Source organism: Elephas maximus, chromosome 11 (genome assembly GCF_024166365.1).
Source record: "Elephas maximus indicus isolate mEleMax1 chromosome 11, mEleMax1 primary haplotype, whole genome shotgun sequence".
NCBI lineage: Eukaryota > Metazoa > Chordata > Mammalia > Proboscidea > Elephantidae > Elephas > Elephas maximus.
In genome coordinates this window covers 91,466,851-91,494,628 of record NC_064829.1, presented here as the reverse complement: position 1 = coordinate 91,494,628, position 27,778 = coordinate 91,466,851, and the positions used below count along the sequence as shown (strand labels likewise).

At 48.1% G+C, this 27,778-nt stretch overlaps 2 protein-coding genes across 2 annotated transcripts; both read right to left on the bottom strand.

Moving 5' to 3' along the window:
- Nucleotides 1–2,308: 2,308 nt before the first annotated feature.
- On the bottom strand, nucleotides 2,309–9,559 carry SBK2 (SH3 domain binding kinase family member 2). Its single transcript, XM_049900831.1, has 4 exons — nucleotides 9,490–9,559; nucleotides 8,053–8,307; nucleotides 5,122–5,324; nucleotides 2,309–4,397 (listed from the first exon to the last, which is right to left on the bottom strand). The coding sequence occupies exons 2-4, from the start codon at nucleotides 8,303–8,305 to the stop codon at nucleotides 3,807–3,809; spliced, it is 1,047 nt and encodes a 348-aa protein (XP_049756788.1). The 5' UTR covers nucleotides 8,306–8,307; nucleotides 9,490–9,559; the 3' UTR covers nucleotides 2,309–3,806.
- Nucleotides 9,560–14,255: 4,696 nt separating this feature from the next.
- Nucleotides 14,256–18,018, bottom strand: SBK3 (SH3 domain binding kinase family member 3). Its single transcript, XM_049902325.1, has 4 exons — nucleotides 17,974–18,018; nucleotides 17,261–17,411; nucleotides 16,521–16,723; nucleotides 14,256–14,936 (listed from the first exon to the last, which is right to left on the bottom strand). The coding sequence occupies exons 1-4, from the start codon at nucleotides 18,016–18,018 to the stop codon at nucleotides 14,256–14,258; spliced, it is 1,080 nt and encodes a 359-aa protein (XP_049758282.1).
- Between the last annotated feature and the right edge of the window lie 9,760 nt (nucleotides 18,019–27,778).

Here is a 27,778-nt window from a genome sequence, read left to right as displayed (position 1 = left end):
ATCTACACTTACACACACTCAATCTCACACACACACAGACTCTCACACTCCAGTATATACCCACACACGCTCACTATCTCACACACTCACAGACCCTCACACACACACTCACTTTCACGTACACTCTCACACTCACACACCCACACCTACCCACACATTCTCACACACACTCACACATCCCCAGTCCCCCTCACAGGCCCCTCCTCCCACCCTCTTCACCTGCTGATGTTGGATGTGGTATAAGACCCTGGCCTGAAGTGGATCTGGGTTCAAATCCCAGCTCCACTATTGATTGGCCTGCTGTGTGAGCTCCGGCAAGTACCTTGGCCACTCTGAGTAGCTTGTGCCTCATTTGTGAAAGGGGCGGGATTCAAGGGACCGCCTTTAGGAAGGGAGGAGTCAATGCCTTCAGCCTGGAGGGAAGCTACTTGATGAGCAAGCTGCATTATTAGCTCTGCTGTCACTTTCCAGTTAATCCTCAACTGCCAACACCAATTAACACTTCTGGCAGCCTCCCCCCTTGCCCCCATCCCACCTCCTGTCTCCTCTCACCCTGCTCCACCCTCATCCCAGACACCTCCTGCTTTTTTGGGGGGCACATTCTTGACCTCATTGCTTGGGGTATTTCAGATTTATGGGTAAGGTGGTGGCAGGAAGTCCTGATACAAGTCCCTTTCCTCCATCAGCTTTTACTCTGAGGACCCTCTACTCCAGGAAGCCCATATAGATTCCCAGGAAGGACAGGGTTTCGTGTTCCTTCTCTGGCTTGAACCTTGATTGAAAGGGTCCTTGGGGGTCACTCCACACAACCCCCCACAACACCTCGGCGGCCACAGCAGGGGTTTGGTGTTTGCAGAGGCCAGGGAGAGGGCGACACACGATCCAGCCCTGAGTTGTAGCCTAGTTCTGGGCTGGCAGCCAAGGAGGGCACGGGAGAGGAAGAGAGAGTGTTTGCAAACAGGGCGACTGCCAGGAAGGGGCCCAGGCAAGGGGGGGCAGGTGTGAAGGAAAGAAGGGCCCAGGTGGTGACTGTCAGCAGCGCCTGTGTGACCTTTCTTCATCTGCTGCACACACACACACACACAGACACACACAGGTCCGAGGTTTCAGACACGCAAACACAGGATCCAATACCCACACACAAAGACACATGCAAACTCTCATTCCCTTTCTCTCTCCCTTTCTCTCTAATACACACACACACATATGCACAATTACTTAAACACACTCAGGCTCAAACACGCAAAATCATATTATCATCCACCTACACAGACACAAATTCCCATTCTCTCTCTCATAAATACACAAAATGTACAAAATGGTATTATCATCTACCTACAGAGAGACAAAAACCCTCTCTCTCTCTCCTCTGTCTCACACACAGTTACGTATACACACACACAGACTCAAACTCTCATGTCGTTGTCACTAGTTGCCAAAATGCACAACATCATATTGCCGTCTACGTAGTACAGAGACACAAGCTCCCATTTTCTCTCCCTCTCTCACGCACGTACTTACACACACACACACACACACAGACTCAAACTCTCATAGAAACACAAAATGCGCAAGTCATATCATCGCCCACATAAGAAGAAACACCTTCAGACCTTCATTCTCTTTCTCTCACATACAGATATGTACACAGTTACTTATACATACACGGAGGCTCAAACTCTCCTGCTGTTGTTCGTTGCTGTCGAGTTGATTCTGACTCATGGCGACCCCATGTATGCAGAGTAGAACTGTTCCATAAGGTTTTCAAGGCTGTGATCTTTCAGAAGCAGATCACAGACCTGTTTTCCAAGGTGCCTCTGAGTGGTTTCGAACTGCCAACCTTTTGGCTAGTAGTTCCATCACCCAGGGACCCCAAACTCTCCTAGACACACAGGTATACAGAAATACATGCTCCAACACACACAGGGGGAATAGATCAAGTGAAGAACCACCTTCAAGACAATGAATGCCACGATACACCCAGGGCTACCATCTGCTAGAGCTGATGCCCTGATTTGAACTTCTAGCCTCGAAAACTGTGAAGCAATAAATTTCTGGACTTTAAAGCCACCCACTTTGTGGTATTTTTGCTATGGCAGCACTAGGTAACTAAGACGAGGCATATCATAAAAAGGGGGCAACTCAACATATGGGTTGAAGAAAATAGCCAAGGGAGTTAGGTGGGAAAGAAACTCAATAAGACAGAAAAAGAGAAAAATGAAGGAAGGATCCAAGGATGAAGAGTTAAAGAGGACAGCAAGATGAGACTTGAATAAACAGGTGGGTTTGTTTATTTGACAAATATTTACTGACCATCTACGGTAGGCCAGAGATCTTTCCAGACATACGGGACACAACAGGGAACAGGGCAGGCAAAGATCTCTGTCCTCCAGTTTACATTCCTGCAGGACAATACAAAATAACCGCAATAAATAAGTTATTCAGTTAGAAGGGGGTAAGTGCCATAGGACAAAGGGAAATAGAATAGAGGAGGGGGAGTCGATACTGAAGTTGTCAAGGATTTCAGTCTACTTGGATCCACAATCCACGCCCACGGAAGCAGCAGTCAAGAAATCAAATGATATATGCATTGGTCAAATCTGCTGCAAAAGATGGCTTTAAAGTGTTAAAAAGTGAAGATGTTACTTTGAGGACTAAAGTGCACCTGACCCAAGCCGTGGTATTTTCAGTCACCTCACATGCATGCGAAAACTGGAGAATGAATAAGGAAGATCAAAAAGAATTGGCGCCTTTGAATTATGGTGTTGATGAAGAATATTGAATATACCGTGGACTGTCAGAAGAATGAACAAATCTGTCATGGAAGAAGTACAGCCAGAATTCTTAGAAATGAGGAAGGACATCATGCTTGGTAAAAAGAGGGTCATTGAAAAAGAGGAAGACCTTCAACAGGACGGATTGACACAGTAGCTGCAACAATAGACTCAAACATAGCCATGATTGTGAGGATGGCACAGAAACGGGCAGTTTTTCATTTTTTGTTCTCTTGTACGTAGGGTCGCTATGAGTCAGAACTGACTCAACAGCACCTAACAACAACAACAAGGAGATTTACAAATGTGAAGTTGGAAGCAGGCTGCAGTACTACATTGGGTGGTCACAGCGGGCTTCACTGAAAAGGTGGGACTTAAGCGAAGATTTGCAGGAGGTAAGGGAAGGAACCAAGAGCACTGCAGGCAACAGGAACAGTAAGTGCAAATGTCCTGGGTTGGATGGAGACAGATATAAATACAGACTCTCAGAGACACCCCACAGACCAAGAGAAGGATAAACAGGTGGTCCCCGACTTACAACTTATTGGAGTTACCATGACCAACCACACTTAGGACTGTCTTTTTTTTCTTAATCATATTGTTAGTAATATACACTACATACAATGTTGCAGCGGGTAATTTGCTGGTGATATCATTCTCAGATGTTCACTCGAAGATGTTCAATGGTATGATTTACTGTTCAAAACACTGCCACGTAGCAGGCTATGAAAACTAAAAAAAAAAAAAGAGGTATTTGACTTAAGTCAGAACCAAGTTACGCTGGAGTTGTTGGAACAGAGCCTCATTGTGAGTCGAGGACTACCTGTAGAAAGAAGTCTGTAGACACAAGAGATAAGAATGACAGGGAGGGGAAAATACTGAGAGACAGAGATGAAAACAGACCGAAGAGAAACCAAAGGCCACCAAATGGATCCTGAGAAGACCTCAGAATGTGGGACCAATTGCCCTTTCTGAGTCTTCCCAGGCCAGACACACCACTCATTTCTACCTGTCTTCCCTCCCCAGCCCTTCTCACTCTCTGTCATCCACATCCCTCTTTCCCACACTTTCACCTTTCCCCTCCCGCTGCCTCCAGGGCTGGCCCAGGTAGCCCCTGACAGAGCTCACGGGACACCTCTTTCGGGGGTGAGGGTCCAGCAGCCCCCACAGCAGAGCATCCGCCACAGGCGTCAGGCCAAACCAGGGCTGTGGGCGGTCCTGGGGCTGCCTTGAGGCCTGCCAGATGAGGAAGTCCTCATAGAAGGGGTCAGCCTCTGCCAGAGGCTGGTCCCAGGGGAAGTAGCCAGTGAGGAGGCAGAAGAGCAGAACCCCCAGAGCCCAGGCGTCCAGGGCAGGTTGGATGGGCAGGCCTTCAGGAAGAGGTGGTGGGCCACAGAGCTCGGGGGCGGTGTACGGGATGGGTGGCCCAGCCAGGCGGAGCAGGGTCCCACGGGGCCGCGTGTGGCCAAAGTCGGTCAGCTTGACATGCTGGCAGGTGGGGTCGCACACCAGTACATTCTCCGGCTTGAGGTCGCGGTACACCAGGCCGTGGGAGTGGATATGCTCCAGGGCCGAGGCCAGCTGGGCTGCACAGCTTTGGGCTGCTGGCTGTGGGAGGCCCACCTGTGGGGAAGAGGCTGTCAGGGGCCCCTTCACCTGCCCTGACAGCTAGAGGGAGACTGAGAAAAGATAGCTTCTCCTCAGCCCCAAGAAGCAGGTCCTGGGAGACTCAGGGAGAATTGAGGAGGCCAGGAAGAATCAAGGACCTTAAAAAAATTGGTTGCAATGAGACCTAAAGTGACTCCGTGAGGCCCAGTGCCCCCAGCGTGGCCTAGTGGGAGCCCGTGAGGCCCAGTGCCCCCCAGCGCAGCCTAGTGGGTACCCGTGAGGCCTGGTGTGCCCCAGTGAAGTCCAGTGTTGCTAAGTGAAGCCCAGTCAATCTCAATAGGGTGTAGTGTCTGTCGATTCTGGGATGTCAGTGAATTCCAGGAAGACCTAACTTTTCAGTGAGGGCTGTGAAGACCATTGAGACACCTCCAGGGTCTAAGTGAGGCCCAAACAAACAAACAAACAAAAAACAGTTGCCGTCAAATTGACTCCAGCTCATACTGGCCCTATATGAGAATAGAATTGCCCCATAGGGTTTCCTAGGCTGTAGTCTTTATGGAATCAGATGGTCAGGCTTTTCTTCCATGGCACCACTGAATGGGTTTAAACCGCCAACCTTTAGGTTAGCAGTCAAGCGCAAACCATTTGCACCATCCAACAGTGAGGCCCAGGTGGTTCAGGTGCATTTCTGTGAGGCCCTACAAAGCCCTCTGAAGCAGGGTCAGACTCGCCTACCCACCTTGGGCTGAATGAAGGCGATGAGGTCCCCATGCAGAATGGGCTCCGTCAGGAAGCTGTAGGAGTCGGCCGACTCGATGCCGATGCCGTAGGAAGCCACAATAGCAGAATGCGTGCCCAGTGAGAGGCCAACACAGAACTCATACAGGAAGCCACGGAGGGAGGTGGAGGCCTTTGGGAGTTGCTTCAATGCCATGGGTGTGCCTGAAGGGAGCAGAGAGCAGATGGGGGGAGTGGGAGAGCAAAGGGTCACAGGAGCCAGTGTTATGGATTGAATTGTATCCCCTAAACAGATAGGTTGAAGTCATAACCCCTCGCTATGGATTGAATTGTGTTCCCTAAAACTGTGTGTTGGAATCCTAACCCCTATACCTGTGGATAGGAGTGCCTAGGTGGCACAAACAGTTAAGTACTTGACTACTAGTTGACAGGCTGGCAGTTCCAACCCACCCAAAGGCACACTAGAAGACAGGCCTGGTGATCTGCTTCTGAAAGGTCACACAGCCTTGAAAACCGTACGGAGCACAGTTCTACTCTGCACACATGGGGTTGCCATGAGTGGGAATGGACTTGAAGGCAACTAACAACAACAACAACAACCCTGTGGATGCGATTCTGTTATGTTCATAAGGCCATATCAGTGTATAAAATAGTGTTCCTTAAACCTAATTCTGAGTTTTGTCCGTCCTGTTAAGGATTGAATTATGTCCAAGAAAGAGATGATGATGTCCTAACCCCGTACCTGTGAATGTGGCTTTATTTGTTTCCTAGGGCTCCATAGCAAAATACCACAAATTGGATGGCTTGTGAAAACAGAAATTTATTCTCTCACAGTTCTGGTTCTCGAAGCCCAAATCAGGGTGTCAGCCAGGCCATGCTCTATCAGAAGGCTCTAGGGGAAGATCCTGTCTTGTCTTTCTTGGCTTCTGGTAGACTTGGCTTGTCATAACAGGGTCTTTGAAGATGTTACCAGTTAACATGAGGTCACACTGGAATAGGATGGCTCCTGGTCCAGTATGAGTGGTGTCCTTATAAAAAAGGGGAAGAGACACAGAGACAGACATAGAGGGAAGACAGCCATGTGATGGTGGAGGCAGAGATTGGAGTTACTCTGCAGCTGCAAACCTGGACTTCAAACCGGTTCTGAATGGTTCAGTCATGACCGATGGAAACGAGGGCAGCGTACACTTTGCATAGCAACCAAATCTCTTGCACATCAGCTTTTGACCTGAGTGGGAAACAGGCAGCGGTACCCCACTCAAAGATGGCAGCCAACCGTGCCTCTTTGAATGTGTGTCCCTCTCCACAGTCTTGCTAATGATCCAATCTCCCACATCAGGAAACTTTCAGGAGCCAATAATCCACTTTCCAGCATAAGGAAACTTTCAGGAGTCTGATGGGATTGGATTATTGGCAGGGCTGTGGAGAGCAGCACGCATTCAAAGCCGAGCAGTTGGCCGCCATCTTTGACCAGGGCACCGCTGCCTGTTTCCTACTCAGGTCAAAAACTGATGTGCTATGCAGTGCATACACTGCCCTTGTTTCTGTCAACTGTGACTGAGCTGTTTAGAACCAGTTTAAAGCCCTGCTGCAAACCAAAGAACACCAACAATTGCCAGAAGCCACCAGAAACTAGGAGAGAGGCATGGAATGGATTCTCCCTCAAAGCCATCATAAGGAATCAACCCTACGGACACCTTGATTTTGGACTGCTAGCATCCAGAACTGTGAAAGAATACATTTCTGATATTTTAAGCCACAAGGCTTGTGGTACTTTGTTATAGCAGCCCTAAGAAACTATTACACATAGGGTTTCTATGAGTCAGAATTGATTCAATGGCAATGGGTTTTTTGGTTTTATTCCTGTTTTGTGGGAAGGATGGAGGATGAGAATATGCTTGGCAAAAAGGCACCAGATGAGAGGGAGTGTTATGGGTTGAACCGCGCCCCCCCCCCTAAAATTTATGCTTAAGTCCTAACTCCCGGTATCTGTGAATGTAACCCTGTTTAAAAATAGGGTCTTTGAAGATAAAATTACTTAAGTTAAAATGAAGTCACATTGGAGTAGAAGGAGCCCCTGGTGGTGCAACTATTAAGTGCTCTGCTGCTAACCAAAAGTTCGGCAATTTGAACCCACCCAGCAGCTCCGTGGGAGACAGATCTGGCAATCTGCTGCCATAAAGATTATAGCCCAAAAACCCTACGAGGCAGTTGTACTCTGCTATGTGGGGTCACTATGCAGTTGTACTCTGTCATGTTGGGGGCAGCACCCAACAAGAGGACTGGAATAGGGTGGGTCCTAAGCCAATCTGAATGGTGTCCTTATAAAAGAGAAGGAGAGACAGAGAGACAGAGGGAAGATGGCCATGTGACTACAGAGGCAGAGATGGAGTTAGGCTGCAGTTACAAACCAGGGAAGCTAAGAAAGAGACAGGCAGATCTCCCCTATAGCCTCCGGAGAGAGCATGAACCTGCCGACACCTGAATTTGGACTTCTAGCCACCCAACTTGTGGTATTTTTAGGGCAGCCTAGAACACTACTACAAGGGGAGCTTGTATGGCATACCTACCGCACACCGGCTTTACTTAGTGCTTGGTGGACTCCATCTCTCAGGATAATCCCCACAGTGACCACGAAATCGGCAAAATGAGAGAACTATGAGGGCAGGGACTCTGTCTTGCTCTCTATTGTCCCCAGCAACTAGAATAATTGAGAGGCGCTTGGAGAATCAATACTGCTTTCGGTCTAGAAATCATCACACGTTTGCAAAGGAGAAAGACTCTCTAGAGAGGTCAAGGTAGCCTCCAAGTTCTCATAGCACAGAAGCAGCGATTGTAAGACATGAATCAGGTCCACCAGAAGACCCAGATTTGCCAGCTTCCCCCTGGGCCCCCATCCCCACACTACACCTCCATCCCCAGGCCTTGGTACCTTTCTGGCGATGGGTGACCAGCAGGACCCGGCCAAAGCGGCCCTGGCCCAGGGGACGCACATCCTGGTACAGTTCATCCACCTCAGCCCGGATGAGGGTCTGGGCACTCAGTGCCATCATGTCCTCCAGCACCAAGGCGGCCTCCTGGCCCTGCTGAAGCTCCTCTGCTGTGAGGACCCCCAGGCCCTCCTGAGCCCCATCCTTGGCGGCCCCTACCTCCGCCTGTTTCTCTTCTGACTGTTTGCCGGGCATCACTGTAATGGCAGACACAGACAGGGTGACCAGGGTGTGGTCCATAAGACCTGGAGTCCAGGGAGAAGGGGCTGGGATCTGGACTTCTGAGTCTGAGGGAGGAAGGGGCTGGGGCCTGGATTTCAGGGATCTTTGGGGAGGGGGAGACTCGGATCCAGACTCTTGAACCGCTTGGGGAAGGAGGGGACTGTGGACTTGGATTCCTGGGTCTGAGGGATAAGAAGAATGGGGGGCCCAACTCTAAAGACCTTTGAGGAAGAAGGTGCTGGGAACCTGTCCTCCTGGATCTCTGATGAGGAGGGGCTGGGGGCCTGGACTTTTGGGTCTGAGGGAAGAGGAGCTGGGGCTGTCAGAGGTGGACCTCAGGCCTCTCGAGGGCTTGGGAATGATCCTAAGTCCTCCTCGCTCTCCTCCAGGACCTAGGCATCCCTGGCCCTGGTGAGGGAAGCCCCACCCTCTGCAGCCCCTGGGGGCAGCGAGCACCTGTTTGCTCTTAGGAGACAGAAACTACTCCTCTACCCCAGTGGCCTAAGTCTGTTTGCTTTGGAAACAAGGTTGGGGGTGTCTCGAGTTATGTGGTTCAGCTTTCACCCTTGGGCCATCAAGTGGCACAGGGTTGTGGGGGCGGGGTCGAACGACATCTGTGACCTCAAGCAGGACTTCACCTCACACCAGCAACTGGCCTCCCTGCTCTCCAGGCACCTCAAATGAAGGAGGAGACTGAGTCACAATAGGTCCCCAGGCACCTCCACCTTTGAGCCAGGAGTCAAGGTCTGCGATCCCCTCATCCCTCAGACCCAGGAGTCCAGACCCCTAGCCCCTCTTCCCTCAGACCCAGGAGTCCTGACCCTCAGCCCCCTCCTCCCTCAGACCCAGGGGTTTTGACCGTCAGCCCCCTCCTCCCTCAGACCCAGGGCCAGGACCCCACCCCAGCATCATTCAGGAACTCAGAGTCAGTACCCCCCAGCCCATCCCTCTCCTAGAGCCTTATGCCACTCACACAACTTAGGAGCCCCAGGATCTCTTTCTCTAACACTAAACCGTCTTGTAGCCCCATGGTCCAACCCCGCTCCCCTGAGGGACACAGGACTCAACACCTGGCCATTTCAACCCCAGGTGCTGCCCTCCTCAGCCCGTTTCATGCTTGCCCTCCTCCTGACCCAGGTCAGACCTCCAGGCCTCACCTTCTCACAGGTTTCCTGACCCTTCGGCTGCCTGCTATGGTCAGCACCCGGCACTTAGTGCCCATGCCAGCGGAGACTGCCCAGGAGCAAGACCCGCCCCCACCTAGGGGGTCGTGAGGCCCCGCCTCTGGCCACGTCCCTCCCCCTGCCCCCCTTGGAGACAGAGCGACATCGTGTGTTGACTCCCAGAACTGGCTGTGGACAGACATATGGCCCAAGCCCAAGAGCAGCCTCTCCTTGCTCAGACCCAGGAGTCCAGGCCCCCAGCCCCCTCCTCCCTTAGATCCAGGAGTCCAGGCCCCCAGCCCTGTCTTCCTGCAGACCCAGGAGTCCAGGCCCCCAGCCCTGTCTTCCCTCAGACCCAGACATCCAGGCCCCAATGGAGTATGAACTCATTTCTCTAAGCTGCCACTCCCTTGACCCCATCCCAGCTGCCCTCCATCAAAGTCTCCACTGACAGGTCCAACACAAGTGTTTGAAGAGAGGTGTCCTGGGGACTAGACACTGGGGTCCTGTTTGGGGAAATGATGAGACAACGAGATTCCAGAATGATGCAGTGAGAGATGACCTCAGACGTCCATCCGGAAGGGCAGGATCAGAGAGGGTGGGAGCAGGTGGTGGAGCAACTGGGAAGAGAGGGACCCTGAGGGGTGAGGGAAAGGGAAGGGGATGACTGTGTTCTGCGCCTGTCAAGTTCAAAGTGGATCAGGTAACGCTAAGGCCTGGACACCTGGGTCTAAGGGAGGAGGGGCCTGAGGATCCTGACTCCTGGGTCTGAAGGACAAGGGGACTGAGGGCCTGGACTCCTGGGTCTGAGAGAGGAGGGGCTGGGTGCCCAGACTCCTGAGCCTGCAGAAGGAGGGGCTGGGGTCTATAGTCCTGGGTCTGAGGAAGAAATAACAATAACAATAAAATATGAGGAATAACAACCACTGTGGTCAGCACAGGTCCCTGGGTGGAGCAAATGGTTTGTGCTCTACTACTAACCTAAAGGTTGGCAGTCAAACCCACCCAGTGGCACCTACAAAGAAAGACCTGACTATCTGCTTCCGTAAAGATTACAGCCATGTATGGCCCCCAGACTCCCTTTTAACTTAGTACTGAAGTCACTCCTGAGGTTCACCCTTCAGCCAAAGATTAGACAGGTCCATAAAACAAAATGAAACTAAATGGGCACATCAGCTCAAAGACAAGGATGAGAAGCCATGAGGGGACAAGAAAGCTGGTAACAGGGAACCCAAAGTTGAGGAGAGTGTTGACATGTTGTGGGGGTGGCAATCAATGTCACAAAAACAATATGTGTATTAATCGTTTAGTGACAAACTAATTTGTTCTGTAAACCCCCATCTAAAGTACAATTAACAAAAAGAAAAAAAAAATAAAAATAAAGAGCATTTACTATGTGTTAGGCAAAAAAAAAAAAAGAAAGATTATAGTCATGAAAACCGTATGGAGCACAGTTCTACTCTGTAACATCGGGTTGCCATGAGTTGGAATTGACGGCAAAGAGTTCCGTTTTGTTTTTTTTAGTGCTCAGCACAGGGAGGCTAAGCCAAGGTCACCCAGTCACTGACTCACGGTGGGACTTTGGACAAGCTCGCTCCTTCCTCTGGGATGACCACATCCATCGCTCAGCTTTATAGTAAGATGACTGATGTGAACACTTTTTTTTTTAATTGTGGTGACAATATAACAAGGCATACGCCATCACAACAATTTCTACATATACAATTCAGTGACTTTGGTTACATTCTTCAAGTTGTGCAACGATTCTTGCTATCCTTTTTCAAATCATTCCACCACTATTAACATAAATTCAGTCGCTCCTAACCAAAAGCTTCCTCACTTAATTTTTTTTTTAATAAACGTTTTATTTTGGGATAATTTTAGACTTGCAAAAATAGTGCAGAGTTCCCATAGCATACCCCTCACCCAGCTCCCCCTAATGTTAACATCTTCGAGACTGGCATTGGCAAGTTGTTGTTAGAGGCCAGGCTATTTTGTAGTTCGCCCATTTTTCCACTAACATCTTTTTGATTCTATGATCTAGTCCAGGATACCCCACTGCATTTAGTGACTTGACTTTGTTTGTTTGTTTTTTATTGAGGTAAAATTCACATAACACAAAATTAACCATTTTAAAGTGAACAGTTCAGTGACATTTAGTACATTCATAATGGTGTGCAACGACCAGCTCTATCCAGCTCCAGAACATTTTCACCATCCCGAATGGTCTGTGTACCTATTAAGCAAACTCACTTTTTTCCTTTTTTTATAATTTATTTTATTTTGGTGGTTGTTGTTGAGAATATACACAGCAAAGCATACACCAATTCAATAGTTTCTACATGTACAATTCAGTGACATTGATTATATTCTTCGAGTTGTGCAACCATCCTTACCCTCCTTTTCTGAGTTGTTCCTCCTCCATTAACATAAACTCACTGTCCCCTAAGGTTCCTATCTAATCTTTTGCGTTGCCGTTGTCAATTTGATCCCATATAGATAGATCTTAAAAGAGAGTAATGCTTAAGGCAGACATTCTTTACTAGTTAAGCTAAACTATTGCTTGGTTTTAAGAAGAGGGCAGGGGATATTTTTGGTTTAAGGTTTAGAGATTATCTCAGGGCAATAATTTTGGGGGTGCAAACTTGCTTTAGAATTTAGAAAGAATCTATAGTAAATTCCTGTGAAGACTCACACTTTCCAATCCACAGGCGTTTATTGAGCCTGTAACCTATGCCTCACCCTGTGCTTGGTGCTGGGACACAATCTTATCCACTCAGCCCTGCCCCCGAGGACAAAAACCACCACAAGCTAGAGGCACACATGCTTTCATGAAGGTTTGTTAGTTGCCGTCAAGTCAGCTTCCACTCATGGTGACCTTACATATAACAGAATGAAACATTCCCCCATTCTGCACCATCTTTATGAACCTTGGTATATTTGAGTTCACTGTTATGGCTTTTGAGTAGGTCCATCTCATCGAGGGTTTCCCTAGTTTGTGCTGGCCCTCCACTTTACCAACCACGATGTCCTTTTCTAGTGATTGGTCTTTCCTGACGATATGTCCAAGGTAAGCAAGTTGCAGTCTCACCATCCTTGCTTCTAAGGTACATTATGGTTGTATTTCTTCTAAGACTGACTAATGTGTTCTCCTGGCAGTCCATGGTATATTCAATACTCTTCACAAATGCCACAATTTGAATGCATCAATTCTTCTATCTTCCTTTTTCTTTGTCTGGCTTTCGCATGCATACAAGGAGATTGAAAAGACCGTGGCTTGGGTCAAACACACCTTAGTCATCAAAGTGACATCTTTCCTTTTTAAAACTTTAAAGAGGTATTCTGTCATAGATTTGTCCAATGGAATATGTCATTTAGTTTCTGGACTGCCGCTTCCACGGGTGTTGATTGTTGATCCAAGTAGAATGAAATCCTTGAAAACTTCAATTTCTTTTCCACTTATCATAATGTTGTTTATCAGCCCAATTGTGTGGATTTTTGTTTTCAAGTGCAGACCATAGTTGGAAAGGGTAAAGGAGATGCCCAGCAGAGGAGACACTCAAGCTAACCTGGGTAAATAGCAAGGTCCATCAGAACCTGTGCTGGCCCTTAGGAGCAAAGGGTCAGGAAGACAAACCGAGCTTAGATGATTACAAACCATGGTGCTCTGTGCCCGAGGGGAGGTAGCACAGGGTGCTATGTGGAAGGTTCTAGAAATGAAGACCAAGTGCATCCTGGACAGTCTGAGATGGAAGACAAACAAAAGATAGAGACACAGATCCCTCTGATACAAGCTCCCGAGAAGGACATAGAGAACACTGTGGGGGTGCCATTTCCTGGACCTGTGGAGCTTGGAGAAAGGTGCTTTTGGTGGACAGTTTGTTGTTGTTGTTACATGCCATTGAGTAGATTCCGACTCACAGCGACCCCGTGTAACAGAGTAGAACTGCTCCACAGGGTTTTCTTGGCTGTAATCTTTACGGAAGTAGATTGCCAGATCTTTCTCCCTTGTAGCCACTCGATAGGTTCAAACTACGAACCTTTTGTTAGCAACTGAGCACTTAACCATTGTGTCACCAAGGCTCCTGGTGGAGGGTACAGTATGTGCAAATATCTGTTGGCTGGAAAGTGTGTGTATGTGTGTGTATGTAGACTAAGATCTAAAAAAGGTGAATGAGTCTCCCAATGTCACCCAGAGAAGAGGACAGTGAGATTTACATGGTGTCGGATTCATAAAGTTCAGATTTTAGACCCTAGACAGTGGGGGTCACCCAGGGTCTCAGAGGAGAGGAGTGATTCCATCCGAAATCCATGATAAGCATTCCACATGTCCCCACAGAACCGAAACTTATCTATGAGGGGGGAACAGTCTCCTTTCAAGAAGACACACTCAGGACAGAATGAAAAGGAAGTGTCTTTGAGGGAGGATGGGCTTGGACTCCTGGGTCTAAGGGAGGAGGAGCTGGGGGCCTGGACTCCTGAATCTGAGGGAGTTGAAGGCCCCAATTCCTGTGCGTGAGAGAGGAGGGAGCTGGGGGGTCAGGACTCCTGAGTCTGAGGGAAGAGAGGCTGAGGGCCTGGACTCCCAGGACCTCATTTAGAAGGGGAATTGTACACCAGTGTCCAGCTCTCAGTAGGGAGAGTCCAGTGTGTCCCTTCTGATCTCCCTGAGTAGCTAGTTGTCTCTCTTAACCAGGTGGCTATTTGGGTGAGGGAGAGGCCTTTGACCTCAGCTCCGGCTACTGGTCTTATTCACCTGGTTAGGGAGCTTCCCCATCTGTCCCCTTCCTCCCACTGCTTTTGCTGTCCTCCTCATCTGTCCACTCCTCCAAGCTTGATCCTCCCTCTTCCTCCTCCCCATCCTCATTGGATAGAATCCCCAAGCCGCCTGGCCCCTCTCTATTCCCCTCCAGCCCCCAATCATCCCCCAGGAAGTCCAGGACAGCCAGAGCGGGGCTCCTTGTCTCAGGGTCCAGGTCCAGGAGCCCCTGAAGCAATGCCAGGGCTGGGGGTGCAAACTGGTCCCAGGGTGGTGGTGGCTGAGGTGGCTGGGGCCTGGTTGTCACCCAGCCAGCAAAGGCCTCGAACTCAGGATCAGGGGCCAGTGCCACATCCCAAGGGAAACACGCAGTGGCAGCACAGAAGAGAAGCACTCCCAGGCCCCAGGAGTCCAGGGATGGCCGCAGGGGCAGGGTGTCAGGTGGCAGAAGAAGGCAGAGCTCTGGAGGCACGGAGGGCAGTGGACCCGGTGGGGCAGGGGTTGGGCTGCCCTCTGGACGGGTCAGACCCAAGTCGCCCAGGGCTACCCGGCTGCAGGATGGATCGAAGACCAAGACATTGTCTGGCTTGACGTCTGAGTGGACCAGCCCCCGGCCATGGAGGAAGTCCAGGGCTTCAGCAATCTGGGCCACCACCCGTTTCACCAGCAGCTCTGGAAGGCCCTGGAACCAAGGAAAGAGGATGAAGTCAGGGTGCTTCCGTCCCTTCTTTATTTTGCTTCTGAGTCTCCCTCCAAAGAGGCTCTAGACTTCCAGTTCCCTAAGAGTTGTGGCTTCTGGGACTCAAGAATCTAGAACCTCAGATCAGTGGCTACCCTCACAACACTCCAAGGCCTTCAGACCATCCAAAACTACAATCTGCACCCATATCTGTACTCCCTTAGACCAGCTCCCAGATGTTTTCCCAACCTGAACCCCAATTCTAGCCAGGAGCCTCTTTTTGCTTCCCTCAAACATTCTCCTAACCCTAACACATACTCAAATCACTCGTAATATTTCTTAAATGTCTCTTCTAAACTGACCAATCAGATCTTCTCCAATGGAAACCCAAATCCCGTACTTAACCTCATCTTAGTCACGTAGTTATCTGGATCCCTTCTCTAACTCAGACACTATTTCTGAAGTCCCCAGTTTAGGTCATCAATCAATTAATCTATCCATCCAGCTAGCCAGCCAGACAGCAATCCATCCATCAAACTAGTCGTCCATCCAACAAGCTACTCTCCAGTGCATGCACTCAACATCCATTTGACCAGCTAGTCAGCAGTCCACTGATTTATCCAATTATTTAATATCCAACATCAACCCATCCTTCCTTCCTTCCTTCCTTCCTTCCTTCCTTCCTTCCTTCCTTCCTTCCTTCCTTCCTTCCTTCCTTCCTTCCTTCCTTCCTTCCTTCCTTCCTTCCTTCCTTCCTTCCTTCCTTCCTTCCTTCCTTCCTTCCTTCCTTCCTCCCTCCCTCCCTCCCTCCCTCCCTCCCTCCCTCCCTCCCTCCCTCCCTCCCTCCCTCCCTCCCTCCCATTCATCCTCCCATCCATCCATCCTAGCTTCTACCCATCCATCCATCCCCCATCCACTCATCGATTCATCTATCTATTCGTCCATCCACCCTTTCTTCCTTTCCTCAATCCATCCATCCTTCCTTCTATTTATCCCCAACTCTATCTCAAATCCAACGTCCATCATCCCTAAAGATGTCCCACCTAATCTTCAAACTCAACTCCAACTAGAATTTCATCAATTCAATCCTGACCTGGTGTCCAACTCAGTCATCACATATCTCTAACTCAGTCTATATAAACATCACCAACCATCCCTGCCTCCCTCTGCATCCCCATTCCAAGCTCTTCTCTTTATCCATTACCAATCTATAGTCAACCCCAAATCCAACCCACCTAACTCCATCAACACTCACACCCTCAATCCCAGTGTCAGCTAAAATCCCGATTCTGTCTCCATCCTTAACCCCAATCTCATCCCCACCCCCATCAACAGACCCAATCCATCCTCAATCCCAACAACTTCCTATCCATCCAATTTCAATGGCATCTGTGTTTGGATGAGTGGATGGATTAGGGTTGGGGTCAGGCATGGGACTGCATTTAGAATTAGAACTAGGGAGGACATTTGGGGCTCAGGGTAGACCTGAGATGGGTCAGGGTTGGAGATAGAAATGGGGTTTGGGAGAGTTGGAACTGCAATTAGCAGTCCCAACTTTTTACCCCTTCCCTGCCCCCGCTGCCTTACCCTTTCCTGGAGCATCCCGCTGAGATCCCCGCAGGGCGCGTACTCCTGGGCGAAGGCGAAATATCGGGAGGTCTGCAGGGGGCCCGCCAGGGTCTGGAGCAGGCCTGGGTGTGAGGAGACACAGCGGCCCACGCAGAACTCTCTCAGGAAGGTGGTTCTCAACACCGAGTCTCGACGCAAGAGCTTCAGTGCCACCACTGGGCCTGCCAGGGAGCCAGGGTCAGAGGGGCTCTCAGAGCACTCTGATCGTTGTGTGACTTTAGGCAAGCCACTCAACCTCTCAGAGCCTTGGATTTCTCATGTATAAAATAAGAGGACACGGCACAGGGTCAGGGAGAAGTCACTGGGTTGGGGTCCCAGTGATGTGACCTGGAGCTTCCTGACCTCCCTGTGGTTCCAATTTCTCCATCTGTGAAATAGGGGTTGGAGGAGACTTTTCCTGCTGTATGTCTTTGCACAATAGCCTTACCCTCTCTGAACCTCTATTTCCTCTTGCATGAAGTAAGGGGACATGGCGACTTGGGTTCAAATCCAAGTTCTGCTCCTGCTTTGCTGTGTGAACTTAGGCACGCCTCTTACCTTCTCTGAGTAAGCTCCATTTCTTGAAAGATCACTGAGCTCTTAACTTTCTGAAGGTCCCCATTAAGAAGGACTCCTGGAGATGCTCCCCATCTCGGTGGCTTCCAGGAACTCCTATTATGGGGACGTTTGGGAGTCCACCCTTTGGTGTCCCAACTCACCCCCTTGGTGAGGCCGGGCAAGGAGCACGCGGCCATAGGAGCCAGAGCCGAGCTTGCGGATGAGGCGGTACTGGACACGAAGACTCCGCACTGGGGTCACCCTGGTGGCTGTCAGCTCCACTAGGCGCTGGAGGGTCATGGCTGTGTCCTCCTATGGGACAGGGACAGAGGCAGGGAGAGGTGAGTCTAGGGCTTGCCGAGAGCAGAGGGAGAGGGGAACAGTAGGCAGAGCCAGAGGTCCAGCTCTGGGCTGAGATGGGGGGCAGGGGAAGAGGGGTCACTGTCTCAAGAGAGGCTGATGAGTCACAATGACTCACCCAGCCTCAGGGACACCTGTTCTGTGTCTTGGCGAGGCTAAGGGTGATTGTCTCAGAGACACCGCCTTCCCCCATCTTTGGGAGCCAGCCAGAGCCCCCAACACCAACTGGAGCTGTGCCTTCAGCCCACACAGCCCTCCATCTACCCGTATCTCTCTGTGTGTCCCCCTGTGCTTCTTGTTCTCTGTTTCTGAGTCCATTTCTCTGGGGGTTCTTCTCTTGCTCTCTTCTAGGGTCTGTGGTATGGCATCTCTTTGTCTGGGTCTCTGAGGTATGTCTCTTACTCTGTCTCTCTCTCTTTTTTTTTTTTCATCCATCTCTCCATCTCTTTGACTCCATCACACTCTGCCCCTGTCTGTCTGCCTCACTCTTCTTCCCTTGTCTCCCGTCTCTCACCTCTGCGTCCCCATCCTCAGGGGTCTCAGGGTCCCTGAGCTCCATCTCAAGGTCTCCTGGGCAGGCACTCTTTGTCTGGGCGCCCCAAAAAACAACCAGCCTGACTGAGCCCCACTGCACCTAGTCTCTGCAGCCCTTGCCCAGCGGAACCAAGGCCTAAGACTTGGGAAGGTCTGCCTTGGTCTCCCTCCAGATTTGTCTGAATCTGCCCAGCTTGAACTCTCTCTCCGGACTCCTCTCTCTCTATTCGATTCTTCTCTTTTCTATCACCCTCTGTGTCTCTGTGTTGCCCTGTTTATTTCTTTTGCTCCCTTTCACCTTCTGTTCCCTGCTCTCTAACCTCTCTGTGTCTCTTTTCTTCTACATGAGTCTCTTTCCCTCTCCCTGTCTTTCTCTCTGTCTCACACTGCGTCTCTTTCCCACTCTCTCTAGGTCTCTGTTTCCCTCTCTCTGGGTCTCTGTCCCTCTCTCTTTCTGGGTCTATGCCCTCCCCCCTCACCGAGTCAATGTTTCTCTCTCTGGTTCTTTGTCCCCCTCTCTTTCTGGATCTCCGTTCTCCTCTCTCTGGGTCCCTGTCCCCTTCTCTTTGAGTCTATGTCCCCCTTCCTCTGAGTCAATGTCCCTCCCTCTCTCTGGGTCTCTGTCCACCTCTCTTTCTGGGTCTCTGTCCCCCTCTCTCTGGGTCTCTGTCCCCCCCTCTGGGTTTCCGTCCCTTTCTCTCTGTGTCTCTGTCCCTGTCTATCTCTCTTTCTTTTTTCCTATGAGTCAGTCTCTTTCTCGCTCTTTCTGCTTTCTCTCTCCGTCTCTCTCCTCACCCTTCCCTCCCTGTCTGTCTTGCCCCCTGCTCTAGCTCTCGGATCTGGGGTTGATCTCCCTATCCTGACCCTGTTGGTCCCAGGCCCCTGTCCCTACACTGTGTGGCCACTGCAGTCTGTCTACAGGGTCCCCCCACACTGTTTCCCCCTCCCCTCTCCTGTCTCTGTCTCCCCTCCCTAGTTCTCTGGGCGTCTCAGCTTGCTCTCCGTGTCTCTGTGTCTTGTCTCTTGCTCTTTGTTCCTGACTGTCTCTGGGAGCCTTTTGTCCCGCCCTTTCTCTGGGTGTGTGTGACAGCTCAGACACAGAGACACCCTGCCCCCCCCTCCCCCTTCCAAACTTAGACCAGCATAGACTCTGGGCTCAGGGCCCAGGACAGTGGGGACAAAACGTATTGTGAACCCCCAGAGGAAAGGCCGGAGGGAAGCAGGGAAAGGTGGACAGACCCTCACACACCTTAACTGGGCAGACTCACCGAGGGCTCAGTGCACATGACCTTCCTCTGGGGACTGGGAGTCCTGGCCCCAGGATGAGGATGCCCTTCCCAAATCCTTCTCCCTCAGACTCAGGAACCCAGACCCCCAGACCCCTCCTCCCTCAGGTCCAGGAGTCCTGACCCCTAGCCCTCTCCTTTCTCAGACCTAGGAGTCCTGGTCCACAGCTCCCTCCTCCCTCAGACCCAGGAATTCAGGCCCTCAGCCCCTCCTCCTTCAGACTCAGGAACCCAGACCCCCAGACCCCTCCTCCCTCAGACCCAGGAGCTAACACAGCCAGGGCAGACTGGAGGGACATTCTGAAGAGAGGTGGTATTTGCAGGTTCTTAGCACCTGCTATGTGCCCTGTGCCAGGGGCTTTACACAGAATCCTCCCAGCTGCCCAAAAAGGACAGAGTTTATCCCCAGTTTACAGGGCAGGAAACTGAGGTTCCGAGAGGCACACAGCCTTTAGAGCAGGAGGAGGAGATGTCGATCGGGGCCTGGGCCAGCGAGTGTGACTCATTCCCTGATGCCTGCTCCACTCGTGTTTCCACTACTACTACAGCCTCTGCTATTAATAAAGGAGCAACAACAACACTTAGTGAAGACTCTGGAAAGATCCACAGCAAAGTGGCTACAATAGTTGCCTCTGGGGAACTGGGTGGGAGCTAGGGTAAGAGTGGGAGAGAGAGAGAGAACCTCCTTTGCTTTATTTTGAGGTCTGATTATGGAACGTTGCAAACATACAGAAAAGTAGAAAGAATATTGACTCGATTTAAAATGCTATCATTTTGCCATGTTTACTTTACCTTTCTTTTATTGTGGGCATGAAGTACTTTAAAGTAAATTACAAAGTATTGAAATCTTTTAAGGCAAACAGAGTAGATTTAACAAATGTTAACATTTTTCCATATTTGCTTTATCTTTGATTTTTTAGGGGGGCATGAAGTATTTTAACGTAAACTACAATATATTCAAACCATTTGGGATGAAATGCCTAGATTTAACAAATGTCAACATTTTGCCATATTTGCTTTTACCTTTTTATTTTTGGCATAAAGTAAATTATGACATTTTGAAATCTTTTGGGGTGGAATGATACCACGTCCGGCATTTACTTTAAAATTCTTCAGCAAAAAGAAATCAAAGTATGCGTGTATGGGGATGGGGAGATGGGTAAAAATTAAGAAACAAGAAGCAGAAACATTGCTAACTGTGAATAACTTCTAGTCTTCTATTTTTGGGTAAGCTTCTAATTATCCCTCATAAAAAGCTAAAAGTTGTCAACTACAGACACCTTGATAAATTGTGCCCAAACAGGTGAGTGTCCAGCTCTATAAAAATACAGAAAATTTCTGGCTCAACTTCGACATTGTTACCACGTCTAACAGCATTCACTGGAAACCTTGGTGGCGTAGTGGTTAAGTGGTACAGCAGCTAACCAAAAGGTCGGCAGTTTGAATGCACCGGGTGCTCCTTGGAAACTCTATGGGGCAGTTCTACCCTGTCCTGTAGGGTCACTATGAGTTGGAATCAGTTTGACGGCAACGGTTTGGTTTTTGGTTAGCATTACTAAAATTCCTTAAAATCAGCTAAGGTTGTTGTTGTTTGTTACTGTCAAGTGTTTGTGCCACTTGAAACCCATTGCCATGGAATTGATTCCAACTCATAGTAACCCTGTAAGACAGAGTAGAACTGCCTCATACGGTTTCCAAGGCTGTAAATTTCACGGAAGCAGACTGCCACATCTTTCTCCTACTGAGCAGCTGGTGAGTTCCAATCTGCTGACCTTTTGGTTAGCAGCTGAGCCCTTAACCACTGCGCCACCAGGGACTCTAAAATCAGTTAATGCCCAGTCTGTATTCAGTTTTCCCCAAGTTCCCCATGAGTATGTGCTACCTTTGCAAAAATTAAAAATAATACTATTTTGGACTATTTATCTAATGTTTCCTAGATGCCAGGCCCTGGGTTCTTTTTTTTCCCAAAGCAAGACCTCATGGAATCCTCCCAACAAAAGCCCTGGGCAAGTAGACTGATAGTCTCCAATTTACTGATGGAGAAATTGAGGCTCCCAGAAGCAGAGAGAGACACAGCCCAGAGAGGCACAGCCAGAATTCACTGAGGGTCTGGGAATTCCAGGCCACCCTCTGGTCCCTGCCTGGGCAACTTCTGGGACACGGATGGAGTCGGATCCCTCCGCTGGGATATGGGATGGCTGTTCATGTAGGGGCGCGGGGGTGCAGAGCAGCTGCTAGGCTGCAGAGAAAGGTCAGGCTGGAGAGCTGGCCGCCTGGGTCCCCCGAGAAGACAGTATTAGGGGACGTACAGGCCTCCAGCCCTGCCCTGTTCGTCCCTCAGAGGCTCACCGATGATCCGGGGAGCTTTGCACCTCCCCATTTAGTAACGCGGCTCCGCAGGGTCACCCAGAGTGACCTCTCAGGAGGCAAGTGTGGGCGGGGGAGGCTCTGGTCCAGGCTCCAGGGCGCGCACACCCCAGCCAGCTTGGGCTGCCGCCTCCTGTCCCAGGGCCTGGGGGCCCGCTCCTGTGACTGTTCCTGGCTCTGCTCTCTCCCAAGTGTCTGATGCTCCCCATGCCTCAGTTTCCTCCCGTACAGACTGAGAGTAGTCACAGTGCCCACCTCGGGGCCTTATGGTTAAAGAAACATTTAATATTTATAATATAGAATACACTATATTACATGTTAACCAAAACCAAACCGGTTGCTGCAGAGTCGATTGCTACTTATGGAGACCCCATGTGTGCAGAGTAGAGCCCTGCTCCATAGAGTTCTCAAGGCTGTGTGACCTTTTGGAAGCAGATCACCAGACCTTTCTTCCAAGATGCCTCTGGGTGGGTTCGAACCCCCAACCTTTCAGTCAGTAGTTGCTTAACCACTTGAACCACCCGGGGCACTTTTATATATATATATATAATGTACTACATATACACTACATACACAATATATATATGTGTATGTTACGTGTATAACATATATAATTTACATTATTATACAATTTTATTATACAATATTATGGATTATATATAAAATTATATGGAGTCCCTGGGTGGTGCAAACAGTTAATGTACTCAGCTACTAACAGAAAATTTGGCAGTTTGAGTCCACCTAAAGGTGCCTCAGAAGAAAGTCCAGAGGATCGACTTTAGAAAAATCAGCCATTGAAAACCCTATGGAGCACAGTTATATTCTGATACACATGGGGTCATCACCAGGCAGAATCAACTTGACGGCAATTGGTACTAAAACCAAAAAAAAAACAAGCCCATTTCTGACAAGTTGATTCCAACTCATAGTGACCCTGTAGGACAGAGTAGAACTGCCCCACAGGGCTTCCAAGGAGCAACTGGTGGATTTGAACTGCTGACCCTTTTGGCTAGCAGCCGAACACTTAACCACTGTGCCACCAGGGCTCCCATTGGTACTGGCATATATTATATATAATTTAATATGTATTAAATTTATTTGGGAAAGAGTATACCTGTAATATAATATCAAATGTATTAGATATATCACTACTGCTAATATATATATTATACATTATTTTTCAAATAAAGTTTTTATAATTATAAATTATGTTTTATAAATAAATATAAGTATAACATAAATTATATTTAAATATACTTATAGAATGCATGTGTATTTTGTTTTATGTATATTTATCATTAGATAATATTACAGCATATATAATTTTATAGCATATATTATAATAGTAATATTAATAAATATTGTTAAAATAATGGATGAAAACATTACTCCTGGCACAAATATACATATTATATATTTGTATATGGCATTTTATATGTTATATATATATATTTCCGCATAGCATATGGAAACCCTGGTGGCATAGCGGTTAAGTGCTATGGCTGCTAACCAAAGGGTCAGCACTTCAAATCCTCCAGGCACCCCTTGGAAGCTCTGTGGGGCAGTTCTACTCTGTCCTATAGGGTTGCTATGAGTCAGAATTGTCTCAACGGCGCTGGGTGGGCATATAGCATATATTATAATATTAATATTATAAATATTGTTTAATGAAATTATGGATAAATACACTCAACATTGCACCCGGCACAGTGTGAGTGCTTCATATTATTATTATTATCAACACTCTTATGGCAGCTACAACAGGTCAGGCAGGTTCTGGGGCTTTATATACCAGTATGTTAATCTCATTCAATCCTCTCTACCTATATGCTAAAAACTAAAAAAATGAACCAGTGGCCATCCAGTTAATTTCAACCCACAGCGCCCCCATGTGTGTCAGAGTAGAACTGTGTGCCGTAGGCTTTTCAGTGGCTGATTTTTCAGAAGCAGATTGCCAGGCTTTTCTTCCAAGGCACCTCTGGGAGTTTTCAAACCACCAACCTTCTGGTTAGTAGCTGAGCACTTAACTGTTTACACCACCCAGGGATTCCACCTACGATATAAAAACAAACAAAACCAAAACTCACTGAACAATATGTTCAAAAAAATATGAATAAACAAACCCCAAACTCATTGAACAATATGTCCAAAAAAAACCCTCAAACTTCCGTTGAGTTGACTCCAACTTATAGTGACCCTATAGGACAGAGTAGAACTGCCCCATAGGATTTGCGAGGAGCGGCTGGTGGATTCAAACGGCTGACCTTTTGGTTAGCCGCCAAGCTCTTAACAGTATGTATGTTGTTGTTGTTAGGTGCTGTCGAGTCGGTTCCGACTCATAGCGACCCTATGCACAACAGAACGAAACACTGCCCAGTCCTGCGCCATCCTTACAATCGTTGTTATGCTTGAGCTCATTGTTGCACCCACTGTGTCACTCCACCTCGTTGAGGGTCTTCATCTTTTCCATTGACCCTGTACTCTGCCAAGCATGATGTCCTTCTCCAGGCACTGATCCCTCCTGACAACATGTCCACCTCGTTGAGGGTCTTCCTCTTTTCCGCTGACCCTGTACTCTGCCAAGCATGATGTCCTTCTCCTGGGACTGATCCCTCCCGACAACATGTCCAAAGTATGTAAGATGCAGTCTCGCCATCCTTGCCTCTAAGGAGTATTCTGGCTGCACTTCTTCCAAGACAGATTTGTCATTCTTTTGGCAGTCCATGGTATATTCAATATTCTTCGCCAACACCACAATTCAAAGGCGTCAACTCTTCTTCGGTCTTCCTTATTCATTGTCCAGCTTTCACATGCATATGACATGATTGAAAATACCATGGCTTGGGTCAGGTGCACCTTAGTCTTCAGGGTGACATCTTTGCTCTTCAACACTTTGAAGAGGTCCTTTGCAGCAGATTTGCCCAATGCAATGCGTCTTTTGATTTCTTGACTGCTGCTTCCATGGCTGTTGATTGTGGATCCAAGTAAAATGAAATCCTCCACAACTTGAATCTTTTCTCCCTTTATCATGATGTTGCTCATTGGTCCAGTTGTGAGGATTTTTGTTTTCTTTATGTTGAGGTGTAATCCATACTGAAGGCTGTGGTCTTTGATCTTCATTAGTAAGTGCTTCAAGTCCTCTTCACTTTCAGCAAGCAAGATTGTGTCATCTGTGTAATGCAGGTTGTTAATGAGTCTTCCCCCAATCCTGATGCCCTGTTCTTCTTCATATAGTCCAGCTTCTCGTATTATTTGCTCAGCATACAGATTAAATAGGTATGGTGAAAGAATACAACCCTGACGCACACCTTTCCTGACTTTAAACCAATCAGTATCCCCTTGTTCTGTCCGAACAACTGCCTCTTGATCGATGTAAAGGTTCCTCATGAGCACAATTAAGTGTTCTGGAATTTCCATTCTTTGCAATGTTATCCATAATTTGTTATGATCCACACAGTCAAATGCCTTTGCATAATCAATAAAACACAGGTAAACATCCTTCTGATATTCTCTGCTTTCAGCCAGGATCCATCTGACATCAGCAATGATAACCCTGGCTCCATGTCCTCTTCTGAAACTGGCCTGATTTCTAGCCCTTCCCTGTCGATATACTGCTGCAGCCGTTTTTGGGTGATCTTCAGTAAAATTTTGCTTGCGTGTGATATTAACGATATTGTTCTATAATTTCCACATTCGGTTCGACCACCTTTCTTGGGAATAGGCATAAATATGGATCTCTTCCAGTCAGTTGCCCAGGAAGCTGTCTTCCATATTTCTTGGCATAAACTAGTGAGCACCTCCAGTGCTGCATCTGTTTGTTGAAACATCTCAATTGATATTCCATCAATTCCTGGAGCCTTATTTTTCGCCAATGCCTTCAGAGCAGCTTGGACTTCTTCCTTCAGTACCATCGGTTCCCTGATCATATGCCACCTCTTGAAATGGTTGAATATCGACTAATTCTTTTTGGTATAATGACTGTGTATTCCTTCCATCTTCTTTTGATGCTTCCTGCGTCATTTAATATTTTCCTCATAGAATCCTTCACTATTGCAACTCGAGGCTTGAATTTTTTCTTCAGTTCTTTCAGCTTGAGAAACGCTGAGCATGTTCTTCCCTTTTGGTTTTCCATCTCCAGCTCTTTGCACATGTCATTATAATACTTTATTTTGTCTTCTCAAGAGGCCCTTTGAAATCTTCTGTTCAGTTCTTTTACTTCATCAATTCTTCCTTTTGCTTTAGCTGCTCGATGCTCAAAAGCAAGTTTCAGAGTCTCCTCTGACATCCATCTTGGTCTTTTCTTTCTTTCCTATCTTTTCAGTGACGTCTTGCTTTCTTCATGGATGATGTCCTTGATGTCATTCCACAACTCGTCTGGCCTGCGGTCACTAGTGTTCAATGCATCAAATCTATTCTTGAGATGGTCTCTAAATTCAGGTGGGATATACTCAAGGTCATATTTTGGCTCTCATGGACTTGCTCTGATTTTCTTCAGTTTCAGCTTGAACTTGCATATGAGCAATTGATGGTCTGTTCCACAGTCGGCCCCTGGTCTTGTTCTGACTGATGATATTGAGCTTTTCCATCATCTCTTTCCACAGGTATAGTCAATTTGATTTCTGTGTGTTCCATCTGGTGAGGTCCATGTGTATAGTTGCTGTTTGTGTTGGTGAAAGAAGGTATTTGCAATGAAGAAGTCGTTGGTCTTAGCAAAATTCCCTCATTCGATCTCCAGCATTGTTTCTATCACCAAGGCCATATTTTCCAACTACTGATCCTTCTTCTTTGTTTCCAACTTTTGCATTCCAATGGCCAGTAATTATCAATGCATCTTGATTGCATGTTCGATCAATTTCAGACTGCAGCAGCTGATAAAAATCTTCTATTTCTTCATCTTTGGCCCTAGTGATTGTGCGTAAATTTGAATAATAGTCGTATTAACTGGTCTTCCTTGTAGGCGTATGGATATTATCCTATCACTGACAGCGTTGTACCTCAGGATAGATCTTGAGACGTTCTTTTTGACGATGAATGCAACACCATTCCTCTTCCAGTTGTCATTCCCAGCATAGTAGACTATATGATTGTCTGATTCAAAATGGCCAATGCCAGTCCATTTCAGCTCACTAATGCCTAGGATATCGATGTTTATGTGTTCCATTTCATTTTTGACCATTTCCAATTTTCCTAGATTCATACTTTGTACATTCCAGGTTCCAATTATTAATGGATGTTTGCAGCTGTTTCTTCTCATTTTGAGTCGTGCCACATCAGCAAATGAAGGTCCTGAAAGCTTTACTCCATCCACGTCATTAAGGTCAACTCTGCTTTGAGGAGGCAGCTCTTCCCCAGTCATCTTTTGAGTGCCTTCCAACCTGGGGGGCTCATCTTCCAGCACTATATCAGACAATGTTCCACTGCTATTCATAAGGTTTTCACTGGCTAATGCTTTTCAGAAGTATTCTGCCAGGTCCTTCTTCCTAGTCTGTCTTAGTCTGGAAGCTCAGCTGAAACCTGTCGTCCATGGGTGACCCTGCTGGTATCTGAATACCGGTGGCATAGCTTCCAGTATCACAGCAACACACAAGCCCCCACAGTACGACAAACTGACAGACACGTGGGGGAACAGTACGTATAATCACCACCACCTAGTGCCGTCGAGTCGATTCCAAATAGAAACTATTAAATGGTAACCTATTTCACTGTGTAAACTTTCACAAAAAAACACAATAAAATATTATTAAAAACTAATGGGGCAGTTCTACTCTGTCACATGAACTCACCATATGTCAAAAATCGACTCAACAGCACCTAACAATAACAACAACAAGATGAGAGAATGACAGACAGTCCTGTTCCCAACCCCTCCGGACCTCATCCTTGCCCATCGGGACCATCCTGACCTCCAGTCTCTCCCCTGACAGTCTCCCACTATGACCTCAAAGGCATCTCTCTAACTCAGAGTTGACCCTCTCCCACCTCTTCTCAGAACTCCCCCATGGTTCCCAGCCTGTCAATCAAATTTTCTTATAGCTTGGTGTTATGGATTGAATACGTGTTGTGAATCCTACTATACCTGTGGTGATAATCCTATTCAGGAACAGGATTTTCTTTGTTATGTTAATGAGGCAG

Excerpts from the sequence above, each read along its gene's own strand:
- SBK2 (XM_049900831.1), bottom strand. The coding sequence starts at position 8,305 with ATGCCCGGCAAACAGTCAGAAGAGAAACAGGCGGAGGTAGGGGCCGCC. Across the intron at positions 5,325-8,052 it reads GGTCACCCATCGCCAGAAAG|GCACACCCATGGCATTGAAG; the intron begins GTACCAAGGCCT and ends TGCTCCCTTCAG. Across the intron at positions 4,398-5,121 it reads TCGCCTTCATTCAGCCCAAG|GTGGGCCTCCCACAGCCAGC; the intron begins GTGGGTAGGCGA and ends TCTTCCCCACAG.
- SBK3 (XM_049902325.1), bottom strand. The coding sequence starts at position 18,018 with ATGGAGCTCAGGGACCCTGAGACCCCTGAGGATGGGGACGCAGAG. Across the intron at positions 17,412-17,973 it reads CTGAGGATGGGGACGCAGAG|GAGGACACAGCCATGACCCT; the intron begins GTGAGAGACGGG and ends CCTGTCCCATAG. Across the intron at positions 16,724-17,260 it reads TGCCCGGCCTCACCAAGGGG|GCCCAGTGGTGGCACTGAAG; the intron begins GTGAGTTGGGAC and ends GCTCCCTGGCAG.